The sequence below is a fragment of the Pipistrellus kuhlii genome, unplaced genomic scaffold (genome assembly GCF_014108245.1).
Source record: "Pipistrellus kuhlii isolate mPipKuh1 unplaced genomic scaffold, mPipKuh1.p scaffold_m20_p_64, whole genome shotgun sequence".
Lineage (NCBI taxonomy): Eukaryota > Metazoa > Chordata > Mammalia > Chiroptera > Vespertilionidae > Pipistrellus > Pipistrellus kuhlii.
In genome coordinates, this window is record NW_023425567.1 from 1305592 (window position 1) to 1326325 (window position 20734).

Here is a 20734-nt window from a genome sequence, read left to right on the forward strand (position 1 = left end):
CTGCTGAGGAACCGTTTCTCTCCTGCTGGCGCCACTTGAAGCACACGGGCGTGAGCACAGGCACTGTCCTGGAGACAGCCCATCGGGTCTCTAAAAAGCAAATAAAAAACCCTCCACCTGAAAAAAATAAAAATAAATAAAAACCCTCCACCTGGCAGCTGCAGGGAGTGGAGGCGTCGGTGGCCGTCCTCCTCGTGGCTCTGACCGTCCTCCCTCCGCTCTGGGACTGCAGACGCAGCCGGCACACCGGCGGAGGCATCGCCGATGAGCACCCTGCCCAGAGGCCACGTGCAAGGCCACGCGTGCAGGTAGAGACCACGTGTCCACGGGACGGAGGACACGCAGTCAGGTGGCTTTCCTCCCAGGAGCACCGTGCGGATCAGGCTCGCCTACGTGAGCTCCCGCTGCACGTGGAAGGCGGCACCCGCAGGGACCGTGGGCGTCCCCTGGCATCCTCCGGGGAGACAGACGCTGGCTCAGGGCCCTTCGTTGCCGAGTGAAGCAAAAGGTCAATTACGCAAACGCCCACCTGCTCCAGGCCGCGTGCTCAGTATGGAGAAAAGGAGTAAAACCCAGGTGCAGACTCGCTGAGGCAGGCGGCACTTTGGGGGACTTGCCTCGTGTCTCCGTCACATCTGGGGCCCGTGGCAGTGCTCCCGGCTCCTGCCTTTCCCAGACAGCCTGCGTGGAGCTTGTCCGCCACTCCCCCCGCCGGAGCACGCAGGGTCTGACTCCCACTCCACCTGCAGCCACACGCCCTCCTCCGCAGGACACCGCCGCCCTGGTGGTCGGGGGGAGGCCAGCAGACCCGGGCAGCCCGGCCTCGCTCGATGGAACATGCAGCCTTTCACGGCGGCTCCCTTGGAAGAACCCTGGGGAAGGAGCAGGCGAACCGCACGGGTCTGTCTGACACTACATCTCGGCCGTGCTGCTCTAACTTACAGTGCGACCACGCCAGGTTAGAACAGGGGTTTCTCCCTCCCAGAGGCAGGAATGTAAACCAGTGAAACCCGTGGGGGGCTGGGAGAAGGAGTTCCCACGTTTCCAGTTACAAGGAACATAATAAAAGAAAGGTAAGCTTTTCTTCCTACAGATTCTCTGCAAGTCCCCGCAGCTCCAGCAGGCAGAGGCTGAGCCAGCCTGGAGGCCTGAGAGCTTGACCCCGACGACCTGCCCTGAGCCCCGAGCTGCCCTCAGGCAGCCCTGAGCCCTACGCTCACGTGGCAAAGACGTGGACAGAGGTTGCACAAAGGTCCGGGAGGACGTTGGGAAGGCCGCAGCCAGCTGGGAGAGGGAGGGAAACCGGCAGGGACCTGTCCTGGCCTTACCGTGGCAGCGTGTTTTCCTAAGAACCCAAAGGAAGTTTAACTTAAACAAAACAAAGTTCCCGGCATGTGGCCAGTAAATGTATCCGAATACATCCTTTGAGATACAGGTGTTCAGGCAGAACAGTACCCGCCTCTCCCCACCAGCCATATAAGTGTCCACGCTGCCACGGTGGGACTGTGCGAAGACGTCACAGCACGGCGAGGGTGCGGGCTGCAGGCAGAACCGAGGGGCCCATCAGAGGGCCTCAGACTAAGGAGGGGCCTGCATGATGGGGGGAGGGCATGGTGGGGGGACCCAGCTGTCACCAGGAGCCATCAGAGGGCGGGGCAGAGCCTGTGGGGACCAGCTTTGGAAACACAGGATGGGCCATCAGCCCAGGGGAACTGGACGAGGCCAGGAGAGTCTCCCCCAGAGGGAACCAGCCTCCGGGAGACAGACCCACCCTGGACTTCCGGCCGCAGACGGCACAGCGCCTGCTGTGTGCGCTCTAAGCACCGGTTTGCAGTGATCTGCCGGGCGGCTGCAGGAACCGGGACACTGACCAGCCACACTAACCAGTCTAACTAATGCCGCACCTGCTCTCCAGGGGCCACGGGTCCCTCTCCACTCCCGTGTCCCCGTTACACAAGCTTCTTCCTTCTCTGCCACTGCCATTCCGTGACCAGACAGGCGGCAGGAGTGCTGGCTTCCCCGGGCCTGCTGGCGCTGACACAGGGACCATCACAGACCTTGCATCTGGGAGGAAAGGAACTGGGGACGGCCTGACGGGACGTCACAGCCTGGCTGTCCCCTGCCCGGCCCCTGGACCCAGGAGCCCGCGCGCGATGCTGGTCCAGAAACGCGAACCGCAGCCACAGTGCCTCTGAGTGTCTTGAAAATTTATTGGCAGGGATCCCCACAAGGGCAGCGGCCAGAGAATTCTCGGACGCGTTTCCGGGAGGGACGAGAAGGCGCTGGCGGCAGCTACAGGAACCGTATCCCCGCTCCAAACTGGACGCCATCGCAGATCCTAGGAGGAGGCAGGAAGTCAGTGCTGGGCGCCCTGCTCACCCGCGGCTCAGAGGCGCCCGCCCTTCAGCCAAGATGACCCTTCCTCGCTCTCCCTGTCACTCCCTGGTGCAGCTCCCCCAGCCTCAGCCTCACTCAGCAGCCACACATCGCGACTACACTGCCCGATCTCAGACGACGGGCGACCGCCTCCAGCACTAAAGGGAGCGCCCACTGCAGAGCGGTCTCCAGTCTGTGCCGTCTGAAACCCGCTGAGAGATGCCAGCACGGACTCGGAGAAACCACGGGGGACGGAGCGGCTGGGCGCACTGGGTCTCGGAGGAGCAAGGCGGTGCGGGCCTCCAGGACAGCGAGGAGGAGACGGCTGCTCCGCCCTGAGCCTGTGTGTCACAGCACCGAGCTGCGAGCACACACTACAGTGCCAGGGGAAGTTAAAGCTGTGTCTGCACCAAGCAGCACAGATGGGTGACTGTCTGACTGCCCCGGCCCCGGCCACATTCACCCTGCGGGATGCTTGGAGGAGAGAGGCGAGGTGGCGGCTCCTCCATGGCTGGGAGCCGCCCTGCAGCCTGAGCCCGGGCCTGCGGCCACCGTCACCAGCTGGTGACAGCACTGGGTCAGCCAGCGGATCAACTGCCAGCCCCGTGGCAGCAGCAAGTGCAGGCGTGTGAGGTGGGGACATGTCACAAATTTCCCTCCAAACAAGACAGAAAAAAAACAATGGAGGAAAATACTCATTCTTTCAATCTCTTGCTACCTCTTCCATTTCTCCTAAAACCTTGAATCTCAGTCCACGGCAGCGGAGTCAGGAGGCGGGGTGACTGAGCCCAGCACCTACCTGTCCCCGGTCTGCACGCCCATGGGCACGCAGTAGTTGAGCTCCAGCCGGGCGATGTTGCCCAGCCGCAGCACGATGCCTGCGCCGTAGGACCAGCGGATGCACTCGGCCAGCTTGCGGATGTGCGCGTTGGGGCCCTCCCCTGGAACGAGAAGGAGGGTGACCACGGTGTGCGGCCCTGTCCTTTCACACCGTCCAGAGCCAGCCTCGCCCGCTCCGCGCCGTCTGGCCACGTTCACAGCGGCCTGGATGGCCAGCAGGGGACAGGACGGGATGGAGAGGGCGCGGACACTCTCCTCCCTGTCCCGGAGCCAAGCCTCTCACCCCTGGGCCCGGCAGTCTGTCCCGCGGCCAGAATGGTGACCCTCCCCTGAGCACAGGGACGCCCCTCCAAACACCAGGCTGGGCCTGTGCCGTGTGCTGGATACGCCCCTGGGTCTCCCCTCGCCCTGAGCTCCATGGGAACGGGACCATCATGGCCTCACTGACGGGCATGGGGAGGGGCGCCAGGCATGTCTGCTGGGCAGATGCACAACTCTGTCTGCAAGACAGCGTTCGAGGAGGATGCCCATGTGCGACCCCATCGCTGCACCGAGCGTCACTCCGCGCAGAGCAGGTGACACGTGGGTTTAGGTAAGGCACAGCCTTCATTCAAAGCCCGTGTGGCGGACAGATGGCGCCTCGTCGCTGCCTCACGGCCCCCAGGGCCCGCAGAGTGCTCACCGTAGTTGAGGCTGCAGAGGTTGCCCGCGTTGAGGAAGAAGTGCGTGCGGAAGAGCTCGCCGAAGCCGCCCTGGCCGGGCCGGAAGGGCAGGGGCGTGTACAGGTGCAGGCCGCCCGCCCAGTACGCCTCTCCGCCCAGGTAGTCTCCTGAGGGGGGTCAGAGGTCACACGGCGTGAGCGCCGGGCCACAGCTGTGAGCAGGTGTGCTGCTCCCGCCGCCCAGCTGCCGGCCTGAGGTCAGCTTCCCGGTGACGGTGCTCCCGCCTGAGCAGAACGCCGACGCCGGAGAGCAGTGAGGGCGGACACAGAGGTGCCGCACACAAAGCGGGCTCAACACCTCCATCCGGCGTGAAACAGCGAGGCCTCCTGGGACTCACTGTCCCCTACCGCCGAGCGCCATCACCGCGTCCGGCACGGGAAAGGCGGCATCTGCAAACTCTCCCACGGAGACAGACGGAGCGTGCCCCTGCCCCCTGCACACGCTGCCCGCCTACGGTCACAGCCCGGCGCCCGTGCTCACGGCGAGGAGGCAGCGCCCAGTGCGGCCGGGGGAAGGGTCCCTGGTGAGGGGCAGGACCACGGTGGCGCCCTCGGGTTCTGAAACGCCCGCTCCTGCTCCATGTTAACCACAACAGCCAGCGCGTTAAAGGGACTGGACCCCCCCCACCCCCGCACTGTGTTCATCTCGCAAAAAAACTTCCTAAGTGGTCTCCGGCCTTCGATCCGAAGCGACAGAGCTGTAATAGATCAGCCTGTAACAGATCAGCCTCGGGATGACTGCTGAAAGGCGGGAGACCCCGTTGCCTGCGCCCCTCTCTCCCGGGGCCCTAGGGAGCAGGCGGACACAGAGCATGAGGCCCGCCAGGCGTGCTCCGTTGCCAGCCACGGGCCTCCCCATCCAATCATCAGTGGCAGCCCCGGAGCCTGATAACACGGGGAGGGGAGCGGGGAACGCTCATGTCTACCAGCAGATAAGCAGCGCACCCCGGTGTCTCTCACCCAGCGGGCGATAAAGAACCACAAACAGAATAAAAGGTGGCATTCCCATACACACAGAGCGCTCGGTCCCGCCTCCTTCCTCAGGTCACATGGTGTGATGGCGCGTTCCTCTAGCCTCTCACCCTGACCATGAGGCTGGTCCGGAGTAACCACTGCCCCACACACTCATCTGTTCCTCACTGCGTCACATGGTGTCTACTCTGATAGTGCACAGTAACCTGTGCCGCGTTCCCTTGCACACACATATATACACACACGTAGACAATACATCCGCCCTGAGCGTGCAGCCCTGGTTTCCACACACCAACACACCACGAGGGGGAGCAACGTGGCGGTCCCTGCACAGACAGCCACCCGACTCTCCCCGTGTCTCAGCAGCTGTGCTCCTCGGCTTTTACCCATGTGCCTGAAGCCTGTGGCAGAGCCTGCGTGGCAATTTACCAGCTTCGCTCCTCACTCCAAACCCAGAACGCCCTGGCACCAGCCCAGATGAGGGTGAGCAAACTGGAGCACCGGAACACTGTCTATAAAGTTATCACGTGGAGCCTTATTTGGTGACAAAACATCTGAGCGATCAGCTAGAAACAGGCCGAGGAACAGTAAATGCCCCTGAGCCCGAGGCAGCCTGCAGAGGCTTCGACTGCGATGCCAACTGCGTGCCTTTCTGGAAGAGGCTGAACGACGGAGACAGCGGAGAGTTCAGCGGCTGCGAGGGGGGGGGGGGGGGGGGGGAGCTGGAGGGATGAGCAGGGAGCACGGCGGACGTGTGGGCGGTGACGCTGGCACAGGGCACTGTGCACCTGTGAGGGCATGGCGTGGCCTAACGTGTGCCATGGGACGCAGTGGGTACAGCGCGTCGGCACCGGCTCAGCAATGACAGAGTGCGGCTCACCAGCGCGCAGTTAGCATGGAGGGCGCAGGGCAGGCCCCAGGGGACTCTGTATTTGCTGCTCAGCGTTTCTATAAACCTAAAACTGCTCTCAAAAATAACGTCTATTAATTTTAAAAATTACAGTATGTCACCTGGCTGGTGTGGCTCAGTGGTTGAGCATGGACCTATGAACCAGGAGATCAAGGTTCAATTCCCCACCAGGACACACGCCTAGGTTTCAGGTTTGATTCCCCAGTAGGGAGCGTGCAGGAGACAGCCAATCAATGATTTTTCTCTCATCATTGATGTTTTTCTCTTTCTCTCCCTCTCCCTACCTCTCTCTAAAATCAATAAAAACATATGTTTTTTAAGAATTATAGTATGTCAACAAGATGAAACAAAGAGTCATTTAAGATAAAGAACATTCTCTTATAAAAACCTTCATCACTGTTACTGGTGGGAGAAACAGGGTACACACAGTATGTACAAAATAGCACATCTATCCAGCGACATGCTCACGTCACCTCCGGGAAATGGGTGCCAGGTCACTCCCTGCCTGTACTTTTGCTTGGAAATACTTTCCTACAATTCCCTTACAAGCCTTCCCAGGCCTGCTGGGCGGCAGGTGCTGTGTGGGTGGGGACGCCTATATTGTGGGGTTAAACAAACGGCATCCACAGCTGAGGGTGGGGCTGGGGGAGACAGACCTTCACTCTGCGGCCCGACGCTGTGCATGCTGAAGCCGCGCACGCTCGTGGGTCCCCCGAGGTAAAACCTGGAAGGGAACGCAGTCGTCAGAGGAAGCAGAGGGCACAGTGAGCTAGCGGGAGCGGGCGCAGGCTCGGGGAGAAGATTCCAGCCCCGGGCAGGTGCACAGGCCACGTGGGTTTCATAAACATCTAATCCCGTGCCTGCTCATACTGCGTCTTCTTCACCATGCTGTGCTGGAATTAACAGTCCCCCTGCTGGCAGTTCTAGAACTTGGCTATCCGAAACAGGCTACACTGGGCACCCTTGCACATAATCTTCGAACACTTCTAGGTATGTTTCTGTGCATTATATTCGCAGAAGTGAAATGTTAGGTCCCAAAGTTTAGAAATAAAAGCCTTTATGCTTCCAAAGAGCCAGCCAGAAGGCTGGGTTAAGCTCATACAAGGCTGGAGTTGTTCCTGGCTGCAGAACAGGCGGAGCCTTTCCCAGCAGCCCGGACAACGGCGCCCCCTGCTGGTCGCTGCGCAGCCTGCTATCCCCAGCTCCCACAAGGCTGGCTCTGCCTCTTCATCAGCCTGAAAGGTTCCCAGGCTGGGAGACTTTTTCCACATTTAGGAATCTCTTCTCGGAAAACCAAGTGAACAAAAGGTATCCACAAAAATCACACGTTACAGGGTCTTTCCTGTGCAAGTACAGGAGCATCACAGCGCTGCTCAGGAGGTCTCTCTGACTGGGGAATGGCACACTCTACAAGGCCTTCAAACCTGTTTGGTGCTGGCCGGTTTGATCAGTGGTTAGAGCATCAGCCCACAGTCCGAAGGACTGCAGGTTCGATCCCCGGCCCGAATTGGGACGGAACTGGAAGCAACCACCGATATGTCTCTCATGTTGACATCTCTCTCTCTCTTCCCTTCTCCCCCTCTCCACCTTCCACTCTAAAAAAGATCAGTGAGGGCCGAAACCAGTTTGGCTCAGTGGATAGAGCGTCAGCCTGCGGACTGAAAGGTCCTGGGTTCAATTCCGGTCAAGGGCATGTATACATTGGTTGTGGGCACATCCTCAATAGGAGGTGTGCAGGAGGCGGCTGATTGACGATTCTCTCTCATTGATGCTTCTAACTCTCTATCCCTCTCTCTTCTTCTCTATAAAAAATTAATAAAATATATTTTAAAAAAAAGATCAATGGGAAAAAATCCTCATGTGAGAATTTTAAGAGAATATACAAACTTTTACAAAAGCAGGGAGAACAAATCTATACACAACATATAATGTATGTCAACAATTGAGCAGATGAGTATATAAGTTAACTGTATAAACTCACGTCCACAAAAAACAGAAAAAAAGGAAGCCATCCCCAATGTAACCTCCACTGAGCAGGACTGTACTTTCACCCCCTTAACCGTCTCTCTATTGTTCTATTCCAGCAACCAGTATCATCCATTTCCTGCCCTACTCACAAGACAATACGATTTCTTTCTTATAACAAAGTTAACTCCCTCCCTCGAAAAGGCGGAAGATGAAACAGGAGATAGGCTGGGTATTTGAAATTCACTGAAACATGGAAACTGAAGTAAAACTGGGACCTTTGCTCTCCGAACGTCTCTGAAATGCCCACGGACACCACCCAGAGGAGCGGCAGGAAAACCCCCACGCCCAGGGTCCCTCCCCGCTCACCTGTCGGCGATGCTGGACGGCTTATCTCCAATGGGGACCAGCATCCCGCCCCAGAGCGACGCGGAGAAGACCTGGTGAGACACAAACAGGGCGTTCCCACAGCCCCCCAGTCAGAACAGGGACACCTGCCGAGACCCTCCGCCCCGGGACAGGAGGAGCCAGCTGCGGGCCAGCCGGAGGGACAGAATGGAGACAATGTTCTGCCCGGATACTCACGGAATCCAACACAAGCTGCGTATTCAGCTGAAGCTCAAAGTCTTCTTTGATGAAGTTCACGTCCCCCCCGGTGTAGCCGGCCAGCTCCTGGGGGGAAGCCACAGGTCAAAGAGGAGCAGACGCCTCCACAGGCCGCTAAACAGCCTCCCCACAGTGACGGGCGCTGTGCTGCTCTGAATCTTTAGGAGAGACGTCACTCTGTCCCCAGAAGCTGCCAGCTGTGGCCGGGGGTACCGGGCCTGACAGACAGACCACCACACCCCCTGGGCAGCTAGACTGCCAATCCCACGAGAGAGGAGCGCGCTGGCACGTGACCCTATCACAGAGCCTGCAATGGATGACACTGCTTGTTTGGCCAAATCAGTGTTTAAAAAACATCAGCCGGACACTGGCCAATTTAGCCCAGTGGTTAGAGGGTCAGCCTAACTCCAGAGGGTCCTGGGTTTGATTCCCGGTCAAGAGCATGTACCTCAGTTACAGGTTGAGGCACGTGCAGGAGGCAATGAATCGATGTGTCCCTCTCACATCGATGTTTCTCTCTCTCTCCTCTCCTCCCTCCCCGCTTCCACTTTCTCTCAAAATCACTGGAAAAAATGCCCGCGGGTGAGGATTAAAAAGCAAACGCCAGCAGCGGTCCTGCGCTTACATGACCGCACATTTCCCACAGAAGCTGACGGCAGCTGCTCCGACCCCGAGATCAGGACACAGAGCCGCGGAGCCACAGCCTGTTCCTGTCGGCCCCGCCTCGAGGAGTGCTTCCATGGGAACCACTCACACAGAGACAGCTGCCCCGGCCCGTTTAGCGATGCCCAGGAGGCCGGAGGGACGCGCTCACTCTGGGTGAGGTGGACTGCCACCCTAGGGCCACCCTACAACCTTTACGACGAGAGGAGCGGTCAGTCCTGAGAACGGGACTCCCATCCCCCGGCCCCGTGCGGGAGGGCAGGGCGGGACCCACCTGGTTCACCTTCAGCAGAGCCCCCCTCTTGGGCAGGATGGACGAGTTCCGGGAGTCGATGACCATGGCGTGCTGCAAGACACCGGCCCGGTGCCCAGTTCAGACAGGGCCACAGGCGCACACGTACAAAGCACTAGCTGTGCGCTGGGCCTGTGCTGAGCACACACAACCCTTATCTCACTCAGCTCTATGGAGACCGTGAGGGAGGTGGACCGTCCCTGTGTGATACAGGGGCCTGCGAGCGACACAAACAGTTCCCGCTCATGGGGCAGTGATCTCTCACCCTGACCGAGGCCCTTCCGCACCCTCTTCCCGTCACACCAAAGCCATCTCCAGAGTGACAAGGAAGCACCCACAGACCCAGGGACCGGGCCGGGCGCACCCCCTCCCACCCGCCTGAGACACGGGCAGCCGCCCATGGCGGCGGCCCCCGGAGCCTCACCGAGAGCGAGGACTTGAGGGAGTGGCCGCTCTCCTGGCGCACGGCGAAGGACGCGGTCCTGGCCAGGCAGCCCAGCTCGCGCCACACGCCCTCCCACTTGACGGTGTGGCTGGTCTTCCAGATCGGGAACTGCAAGCACAGGCGGTCACCGCACTGGACGGCGAGGGCGCCCCAGGCCTCCGCCGGGGCCGCCCTGCGTTACTAAGGAAACAGGCAGATCCAGGGGAGCCACTCACACTGTACTCGGCCGACACGCCTCTGTCGGTCTCCCGCAGGGAGCTCCACGGGAACTGGCCCGTCACTTTGTACACGTTCGCGGAGAAGCTGGGAGACACGGGACAGAGCGTTAGCCGCGGGCAGTGACCACAACCCACGCACTTAAAGCAACAGACTCGGAAACACACTTCAGGGCCCATGCACTGTGGCTCTGCGGGAGGGGCGCTCACTGCACGCTCTCCCAGCCCCTGACCTTTAACCCGCACCAGGCCCCTGCCCAGGGCCCGGGGGACCCACCTTCTTTCGAAGTGTCCGGGCTGCGGCCGGAAGAAGGACAGGCCGTAGGAAGTCTCCTTGGTGCCGTAGGAGAACTGGAAGGTCACCTTCTCTGCCCGGCCCAGCAGGTTGGGGAGCTTGAGGCCAAGGACCTGGAGGGAGAGACAGGCCGCGGTTACCCGGAAGGAAAGTCGCTCTTCGGAAAGGCCAGGCTGGCTGTCCTCACACAGGACAGAAACGCCGGCTGCGGATCTGGACCCGGCAGCGGGCACCTGTTGTCCTTTCGCCCTGTACCCCGTCTGCGCCCAGCGCCCAGGGCCAGGAGCCTACTCACTGCACTGAGGCCCCGGGAAACCAACTCGGGTGTGGGGTGCGGGGAATTTGAGCAAGAAACTGAGTATGAATGTTCCCCGCATCGTTCGTTCGTTCATACTGATGTCCACGCCGTCTTCAGCGGATCTCAGGGAGACGACGGAGAGGGCACGGCCCCTGACAGTGATGGTCAGGGTGAAGGCGTGGAAACAGCCCGGGTCAGAACGGCACATTCAGGACGAAAAGCCCCTGGCGGAGGGAAGCCTCCTACCATGCTGCCCTCGTTGTTCCCGACCATGGTGTTGTAGCTGCCCGTCAGCCGCCGCAGCTCCGTCACCTCGAAGGTCACGTCCAAGCCGTTGGGAAGGGCGTCGTCACCTGTGGGGGAAAGGCACTCAGCACTGAGCGGCAGACACGAAGCTTCACTCCGGGGCCCACTCCGCAGGCGCCTGTCCCAGCCTGCCCGGAGAGCCCCCCTCTGCCGCAGGCTCAGGGCGCTGTGCAGACCCCACACCTCCCGGGACGCCTGCGCCCACCCCCGTGGGGGGTCCCGGGGAGCAGGCGCGGCTGCGGGACGGAAGCCGGGCAGCGCCTTGGGTGAGCGCACGCTGTCTGCCTCTGCTCTCACGTCAGGAAGGGCCTGGAGGAGCTTTGGGGCTCAATCAGGTGACATTAAACGTGGAACCGTGTGCTCAGAGGGCCTGCAGTGACCCCGAAGGAGGATCATGCAACGCACACACACGCAAAGGCGGGTTTGGGGCCTTCCTAAGCAGGGGCGGGGCCTTCCTAAGCGGGGGCGGGGCCTTCCTAAGCGGGGGCGGGGCCTTCCTAAGCGGGGGTGGGCCTGGGGGGAGGAGTGTCTGAGTCCAGTGCACCTGGCTAACGCTCTGTCCCGTGTCTCCCAGCTTCTCCGCGAACGTGTACAAAGTGACGGGCCAGTTCCCGTGGAGCTCCCTGCGGGAGACCTCAGTGGCATGGAGGGCCTGGGTGCGGGGACAGGCCAAGCTCTGCAGGGCCCGGGGCCTCTCAGGGGAGGGAAGGGGCTGGCCCTGACCCGGCTGGACAGGAGGGGGGCCTGCAGCTGTCACTCTCCCCGGGCTCCCACTGCTGAGTCCGTCCTCAGGGGGAGGTCGGAGCCATTTTTTTCTTTAAGACCCGCCCCCTCCCTGAGCCTGACACAGTGGTGACTCCTGAGTCTGCCGGCTCCCAGCCCCGTGCTTGGTAAGCCCGTGGTCCCGGAGGACGGGCGGGAGGGGACGCCCCACACCATGTACCTTGACACGTATCGATCAAGACGTCCACCTGTTTGAATATCCCCAGGCGGAGCAGCTTCTCCCGGGCTTCGTGAGACTTCCGCATCACCTGCAGAAGCAAAGCTGCGTTTCTCTACGGTGCACGGACGCCAGCCCCGTGTCCAGGCTGGGGCTACTGTGGGGCTTGCTGGCCACTGGGACCAGATACAAAGAAGGAAGGAACACGGAGGGGCAATGGAAGTCCATCAGAGTGAAAGCAGAGCCTGTAAACACCCCTCCGAGGGAGGCACGGCGCCCTGAGGTTCTCCCAAAGGAGCGTCTGGGCAGGGTCCGTCTGGAGGAAGGGCATCCTGTGGGCACACATGCATTAAGATGAGCTCTCTAACGCCTCTCTCTTCCTCCTCTGCAATGCCCACAGCACCCTCTCGGGTGCAGAAGTCCTCCTGGGGAGGGCGGGGAGCAGAGACGAAGGTGGGGGGGTGGGCGGGAAGCAGCGGGAAGGCCCTGTGAACAGCAGGGTGTGGTTTCTGCCTGCAGCAAAGGGTCACTTAGGGCTGTCAGAGGGGAGACAGGACGGAATTTCCTTCAGGCAGGAGCTGGCCGTGCGGACACAGGAAGAAGACATTGGACACAGGAGGAGGAGGCAGCTGTGACGGCGGCTGGCCGAGCCGGTCCTGGGTCAGAGGGAGGACGACCCCGCCTTGCACAGGCGGGAGCCGAAGATGGCCACTGAGCGGCTGAGCAGAGAGGGGAGGTTGCAAACACGGTCAGCCTGGGCTCTGGCTCCCCGGGGCCATGGGAGGGCGGGGGGTGGGGGGCAGGCTGGTGGGCAGAGGCCAGGAGGCCAGTGTTCGGCCACGGGGTTGGCGAACTTTGTGGCAGCTCCGTGAGGACGTGCTGGTGGGCAGGTGCCCAGTCAGGGCTAACGCTCAGCAGGGAAATGGCTAGAAGTGAGGGCGGGAAGCCCTCAGCATGAGGCTGGGGATGGGATCCCGGAGGATGACAGAGCCAGGAGGCTGGGGATGGGATCCCAGAGGGTGACAGAGCCAGGAGGCTGGGGATGGGATCCCGGAGGGTGACAGAGCCAGGAGGCTGGGGATGGGATCCCGGAGGGTGACAGAGCCAGGAGGCTGGGGATGGGATCCCAGAGGGTGACAGAGCCAGGAGGCTGGGGATGGGATCCCGGAGGGTGACAGACCCAGGAGGCTGCCCTCGTGGGAGACCAGCACCTGAGGGCGGTCACAGGGAAAGAATCTGCCACCGGCCTGAAAGGAGTGACGAGAGCAGGGAGGCAGGCTCGGAGCAGGGGTTCATGGAAACAAGAGGAAGGAAACTCGAGAACAGAGGACAAACACATTCCCAAGACAGCAAAGCCAGAACACATACGCGAGGTGGCAATCATCATTTTCAGCATGCAAGTAGCTTACTCAGACCCAGTCCAATGGAAAACAAAGACGCCAACAGGCGTGGGAAGCGTGCTGAACTCACTCAGAACTAAAAAGTGCACATGGAAACGAGAGGGGATTTTTCGCCTCCCAGTTGGCACGGATTTTTTTTTTATTTTTTTTTTACAGAGAGGAAGGGAGAGGGAGAGAGCTAGAAACATCAGTGAGAGAGAAACATCGACCAGCTGCCTCATGCACACCCCCTACTGGGGATGTGCCCGCAACCAAGGTACATGCTCTTGACCGGAATCGAACCTGGGACCTTTCAGTCCGCAGACCGACGCTCCATCCACTGAGCCAAACCGGTTTCAGCTGGCACGGATTCTTAAGGTGCGAGGACACCCGGCCGGCCTGCACTCATCTCTTCGGAGGGCACATGCCGTGCTAAAGCCCGGAGCCCAGTGCAGGCAGGGCAGGCGCACCACAAGCACACACATCCTGCAGCCTGTTCCCCGCAGCCCTGTCCAAGCCCAGTGCAGGCAGGGCAGGCGCACCACAAGCACACACATCCTGCAGCCTGTTCCCTGCGGCCCTGTCCAAGCTCAGCCTCAGGGGACGCACATGAGTGACGGGACCCCGGGCAGCTGGGACGTGCTGATGTGGACGATGCCCACGGTCAGTAAGAACGCCGAGTGTGAGCGGGCAGGGGAAACGTGGAGTGCGGGCTGCTGCGCACGGGCTTGGCGTGTTCTGCCCGAGCGCCATCCCTGCAGGCTGCGCGGAGCCCTCGGCGTGGCTTCCTCTGGAGGCGGGGTGGGGGGGCCTCGGCGTGGCAGTGAGGTAACAGCCCACACTTCACTTCAATGCCCTCTATACTCATGGTCGGCAAACTGCGGCTCGTGAGCCACATGCAGCTCTTTGGCCCCTTGAGTGTGGCTCTTCCACAAAATGCCACAGCCTGGGCAAGTCTATGTTGAAGAAGTGGCATTAGAAGAAGTTTAAGTTGAAAAAATTTGACTCTTGCCGAAACCGGTTTGGCTCAGTGGATAGAGTATCAGCCTGCGAACTGAAAGTTTCAGGTTCGATTCCGGTCAAGGGCATGTACCTTGGTTGTGGGCACATCCCCGGTAGAGAGTGTGCAGGAGGCAGCTGGTCGATGTTTCTAGCTCTGTATCCCTCTCCCTTCCTCTCTGTAAAAAATTAATAAAATATTGAAAAAAAGAAAAAATTTGACTCTCAAAAGAAATTTTAATCATTGTACGTAGATACTTGGCGTTGTTGACTAATGAATTTGCTACCACTGCTATATACCATTAGGTTGTTTTATATTGTTTTTGGAGTTATACTTATATATTACTTTAACCTTTTTAAAAAAAAATACTGATTTTTAAAAGTGGGCATGGCCAAACCCGCTGAGGCCAGGTAGAAGGGGGCAATGGCCCTGCCACAGGAGCTGGCCCTGCCCGGCACATAAACTGGTTCCAAGGTCAGGACAGAGGAAACACAGGGGACAGACGGAGGTGACGCAACCTGGGAGACTGTGGCAAAAGGGAGCAGGGCCGGGGCCGCAGGGCGGAACCCCGAGGGCCCCAGGAGAGAGGGGAGCACCAACAGGGTGCGGGGAGGCGGCCCTTCCAGGCTGGGACGCTGTGGGACCCCGGCTGGGCGGCCTGGGAAGAGTAGACACCTGCTCGGGGATAAGGGGGAGGGAACCTGTCAGTTTGGGGAGGGCGCCGGGGAACTGAGGGGTCAACCTGGGGCGCCCATGCTCCCTGCCGGTAGGGGGCCAGGTCACGGGCCAGCGGCTGGGGCGGGCACGCAGTGTGAGGGAACGAAGATGGCCGCAGAGAGAGTACTCGCCTCGATGAGGTTTTTGGCCTTAAACACGTCTCCGATCTCATACATGATGATGTCATCCTTCGTCCTCCCGAGCCCGTCGAAGTGCACGTGCTGCACCACCACCTGCGTGACGAGAGGACAGACTGCTGAGCGTGACACACACGAGCTCAGCTTCCAGGGCCGACGTCTGGCATTAATCCCAAGGATCTTTTTTCAACTTTAATGAGCCACGTTTCTTAATCCCAGACTTTACCCTATTTATTTTTTAAGAACTGGTGACCCGAGCTTACCCTTGCCATGTCTGAACTCCCTGTGAACAAGGTCACCCGCATCCAGATGACCAGGGACCACGCGGGTCCTAAGCCAGCAGGGCCCGGGCAGCGCTATGACCTGAGTTCCCACTGCGGGATCTGTGACGAGTGCTGACTCGGAGGCCTCTCCCTGTCTCCTCCTGGACAGGGAGCCTTCCAGAGGGACTGCTTCTCGCTCACCTGTTTTCATAGAAGCTCTTACACAGGAACATGCAGTGCTCATTTAACTTGTTCAAGAGCAAGGAGTTATTTTAAACCCAGGATGCGGCAGTGAGCAGAACACCAATTCCCGCCTCAGAGGAGCTTATATTTTAGAGCAGTGGTTCTCAAACCTTTTTAATGCCCCGACCCTCTAATACATTCCTCATGTTGTGGAGACCCCCAACCATAACATTGTTTTCGTTGCTACTTCATAACTGTGATTTTGCTATTGTTATGAATCATAATAAATATGTGTTTTCCGATGGTCTTAGGCGACCCTGCTAGCTGTTTTGGAGGGAGAAAAAGGCAATGTGTATAGTACAGCCGATGGTGCTAAGTAACAGGAAGGTAACACAGGATACAGCAGTGAGCAGAATACAGCAGTAGGGAAATTGGTGATTTATAGGTGATTGGAATACCACACTGAGATCTTAATTTAAGAATTAATGAAAATGTGCTTCCATTTCTTCAGCTGTATTTAACTTCAAAAGCAACAAAGTTCAGGAAAAGGTACATTCAAGAACCAAGGTCTTTTTCCTGGGAGCAGGGAACAGAGTATAAATTTAGGCAGAATTTGAGTTAGTCTTTGAAATGATTTGTTTTAATGACATAAATAAAAAGATAAAAGTTTGTTTAAACTTTCTACAGAAATAATCACGGAAGAACCCTTTTTTCTAAAACCAGAAGCTGCTTTTCTAAGCCAGCAGTCTCTCTATAGGCGGCTACAAAGGCTGCTTCAATGACGTCACAGCGACAGGTCAGTCCTCTCCCAAGAGGCTTGCAGGAGTGACTGTCTCCCAGTCTGCACCAGCCCGTCCACAGAAACTCACGTCTTTGTTTTCCAGGACTTCCTGCTTCGCTTCAGGCTCGACTTCAACAAACTGAGCTTCTTCTCCTAACCCTCCGAAGTCAGTCCCGCTGGGCGGGAGAGGCTCCAGGCTCTGCAAGGGAGGAAGGACCACAGATAAATGAACCTTAACTTTTAAAAGCCAACATCTCAGTTCTGTCTGTAGATGGTGCCCCGAGTCTGTGGCTCCCGCAGTAAGGGGGCTGGGGCAGGACGGGGCCACAGGGCACAGGGCACAGGGCACAGGCTGCAGCTGCTGTGCAAGCCTCTTACTGGTCTCGAGAGCCTCGGTGTCCAGTGGGCTATCAATAAATAAAGCAAACATGATTTTCAATTAACGGAAAGGGTCAGGCATTAACCGGTGATGGCTGGGGCATGAGCTGAGGATTACAGCCAGGTAGCTGAACATCTGAGCCCTTTGGAAGACAACAATGATTTAAACATCAGATGCCACAAAGACATTTATCAGGGAAAAGAAAAAAATTGCTTTCCTGTTGTTAGAGAAATTATGCTAATTGTTAAAATCAAAATTGGCTATTCTATGACAACTAATGAGACTGACAACCCAAATTATTAGAACATATTTTTCTGGACCTGGGAGAGCTGTTTGGGTCCAGCCAGTCTCACTCACACACAGAAAACTGCACGACCATACACTGGCCGGAGAGGTCACCTTCTCCAACGCCAACAGACATCACCTTGAGAGCGTCACAGCGCCCGAGAATAAGGATCCCACAGGCCGTGCTGTCACACTTCCGGGAGACATAGTAACAGTGTGCACAATAACATGCGTACTACACAGTGTGAGCTTGCTTAACCACAGGATCGCAGACACTCCCGGGATGGATTCAGCAGGTCTAGCTTGGCGCCAGGTAACTACAACAGGCAAGTTTGGGGGAAACCATGCTAACCAGTTACCTGGCTGCGTCCTTACTCCACTAATTCTCTACAAAGAAGCCCGTTCAGTGGCAGGAGGCCTGACCTGCAGCAGGCAGCACCAGTGCCCTGGGCCACCTTTGCCCTGGACACTCCACAGCCTCTGGCCAGTGCATCCTCTGTAACGTCACTGGTTCTCTGGGAAGGTACTGGCCTGACAGACCACGTCCTCTGTCTCACGCCAGCCCAACTGCACGGTCCTCAAAGCGCCTACACCACTTTTGTAATGTAACATTTTAAAAACAGAATCATTATTTCTCAAGTATATTAATAAATTAGTAACTTTTTCCTGTGCCACTTCATAAATGTGTTATCTTTATTTAAGTTTACACAGTGCAAATCATGTATGCAGAGTGAATACTGTGGTTATGAATATATGCACAACTCATCCTACTTAGCCTGATTGCTAAGCAAAATATGCTCCTTCCAGGCACAAGTTTATATTCCGTTATGTCTTTAAAAATCCTACCGTGTCCCTAACACCTCATAGCATGAAACAAGCTTCACTAAGACCGGCCAGACGCATTTGTATTCTCTAATCTGAAACAGACTTTCAGAGATGATGTCTTCAAGATTTTAGTTACGTCAAAGACTGATGTCCTAAATTAACTGTCTTACCAAGACATTTACTCATTCACCAAATAAGAACCTACTCTGTGGCCAGCACTTATGAGATCCTCACCCTCGGAATTTATACTCCAGTGTCTGGAAGAATAGGCATGGTGCTAGGTATCTGGTGAAATGGAGTAAAATAAATGTCTGGATCGAGCTTCTAATCGTTAAGCTGATCAGTCAGTCAAGTTTTATTGCGCTGGGCACTGTAGCGCCAACTGAAGGGGTCGGGCATAGAATAAATTTCCTGGGTTATGAAAAACATCTTTAAAGTGATATAGACTAGAATCGAATAGAAAATATCTTTTAAATGCCCAGCTGGTGTGGCTCAGTGGTTGAGCGTCAACCTATGAACCAGGAGGTCAGTTCCATTGCAGGTCAGGGCATGTGCGGGAATTGTGGGCTCGATCTCCAGTAGGGGGCGTGCAGGCGGCAGCAGATCAGTGACTCTCCCTCATCATTGATGTTTTCATCTCTCTCCCTTTCCAGTGCTCTCTCTGAAATCAATAAAAACATATAAGACATTTTTAAATTAACAGATATTAGTGATAAGTAGTGTTTCACATAACCTGTTTCACACACGCTTGAGGATATCAGACAGAAAACATAGTTTCCTTACTGTGAGTCTTGACCAACAAGTTCATATAACACTGGCTAGTGAAATAAAGGCCAAATTAAATTTAGACTTTTTTTTTTTTATCAACACATTAATAAAAGCAGCAGCAATTCAAACACCAAAAGAGCTCAATAAGAATAGACTTTCATTCTATACCCCTAGCACCCACAGCAGCACCAGACACATGGCAGCCCGTTAGCCAATTTCACATGAATGAATGAATGAGTGAATGAATGCTTATTTTAAGATGCTACAAGGGGTGCAAGCCAAGTAAAATGCCGTTCCTACTGCAACATCTAGAAACTTACACTCTAAAAGGATAAGACAAAAAAATGCAAACACAGCTAAGCAGGGCACCGGAGGGGGAATGTCAGGAAGTGAGCAGCGCGTCCAGGTGAGGGGAGCTAAGGAGAAGGCTGTGCAGGAAGCGACCTGAACTGAGCTCTGAAAGGTGGGAACGTCCTGGCAGCTGATGATGGCTGCGGGGTGGGCGACGGGAGGAGGAGGGAGCTGCGGGCAATCGTGGCGGAGGGAGTGAGAAGAGCGAGTGTTTCACTTGAACTAACGGTCTGAAGCCCCAGTCCGGAGGCCCGGACCCAGGCTGGGAGTGCGCGCTCCCTTCTTTGGGAAGAGCTGCGGTGTAAGTGAACGCAGTTGAGCAGGAAAGGCGTATTCAGGGCTGGGACCCACAGATCTGTTTGGAACTTTCTGGGGCTCAAACGGTACGGCCGTGGACAGAACACGTATTTGGGTCCGCGCTGGAGGGTGCAGGGGAGCAGCTGGGCACGCAGGCAGGGCGTGCCGCGCCCACGCTGGCACTGAACAAGCCTGCGCCCCCGGTTCTCCGACAGCCGGGGGACACGCACTCTGGCGCCCCCTCTTTAAAGGGGGTCTGAGGCACTGAGGGGCTCCGTCTCTGACGGCGGAAGTAAAAAGCGGGACTTCCGGCGGGTCCGGGCTGGGGAAAGAGGGCACTCGGTGCTCCCGGAGCTCCGGACCGGGAGGCTGGACAGGGACCGGGGAGGAGACGCTGGAAGCGGCCGAAGGCAGAGAAGCCGCGGGGAGAGAAGCGAGTGGCTCTGCGCCGGGAGAGGCGGGGCCCGGGGGCTCCTTTCCGCGCCGCGGCCCCGCTGAGTGACCTTGGGCGAGTCACGCCCCTCCCCTGCGCATCCGCCTCCCGCCCCGAGGTGCGCGGGGTCCGCCGGCGGCATGGCGGCGGCCTCCCGCCCAAGGCCGCGGGCGCTGCAGCGGAGCCCGGCCGGCGGCGGCCTCGGGCGCGCTCCCCGCGGGGCCCCCCAGAGGTCACGCAGCCCGGGGGCCTCTTACCCGGGCGTGCACCGTCCCCATGGCTCCCTCCGTCCGCCTCACAGAGCTGCCAGCGTCCGGCCGAGGCCCGGGGGGACGGCAGAGGGCGCGTCCGCGGCGGCGCAGCTACTGGGCCGCGCACCGCCCACCGGCCCTGGGACGCCGCGCGCTGGGGGCGGCCATATTGCCCCGCCTTAGCCCCGCCCCGTGGCTCGCGAGGCCTTTGCTCATTGGTCCTTTCAGAGCTGTAACCCGGATGTGCTCGTGGACTCCGGAAGCCCTGAGGCCTGGAGAACGCGCGAGCGCAAAGCGTCCCGGCGGAGCTGCAGGTGCTTCGAATGCCGGTGACCCGCTCATGGCAGGTGCGCGGAGCGGCCTCTCGGGGCGACCTCCCCTGCCGGTGGGTGCGCCAGGGCTCCCCCCGGTGCTCCTCGGCCTCCTGCCCCCGGCCAGGGGGCGCTGTCCCCCCGCCCCGCGCACGCGAAGCGCCCAGGCTCCCCGCGCCCTGCTGCTGGCCTCTGCGGTCCCCGCAGCCCCTCAGGCCCGGCGCCCGGGGCAGGAGGAAGGTGGCGGCCACACCTGCTCGCTGGGTTGCGTTAACGGGGCTCCGCAGGGGGAGGGAGGGCGCTGAGCCGGGTAAGGGAAGGTGACCAGATTTAACTTTGGTAAAGTGGGACACCATTGACGAGGGAGGGGGATCTTGATTAAAAATTTGGTCTCAATGGAGCAACAAAAATTTTCATAGGACGCAAAAGTAGTATTGTAATATATATTTTTTAAATTTCAACAGAAGTACAATTTACAAATAAAAATTGTGTATAGTATTTTATTCTTTGGCATAGTTCTCATTTGAGTG

General features: G+C 58.2%; 1 protein-coding gene across 1 annotated transcript; it reads right to left on the reverse strand.

Moving 5' to 3' along the window:
• Window positions 1-2196: 2196 nt before the first annotated feature.
• LOC118708771 (sorting and assembly machinery component 50 homolog) lies at window positions 2197-20086 on the reverse strand. Its single transcript, XM_036420228.2, has 15 exons — window positions 19900-20086; window positions 16393-16503; window positions 15072-15173; window positions 11848-11935; window positions 10845-10951; window positions 10283-10413; window positions 10006-10093; window positions 9770-9898; window positions 9328-9399; window positions 8370-8456; window positions 8154-8224; window positions 6476-6543; window positions 3899-4045; window positions 3176-3317; window positions 2197-2338 (listed from the first exon to the last, which is right to left on the reverse strand). Exons 1-15 carry the CDS (start codon window positions 19918-19920, stop codon window positions 2293-2295), a joined length of 1410 nt encoding a protein of 469 aa, XP_036276121.1. The 5' UTR covers window positions 19921-20086; the 3' UTR covers window positions 2197-2292.
• Between the last annotated feature and the right edge of the window lie 648 nt (window positions 20087-20734).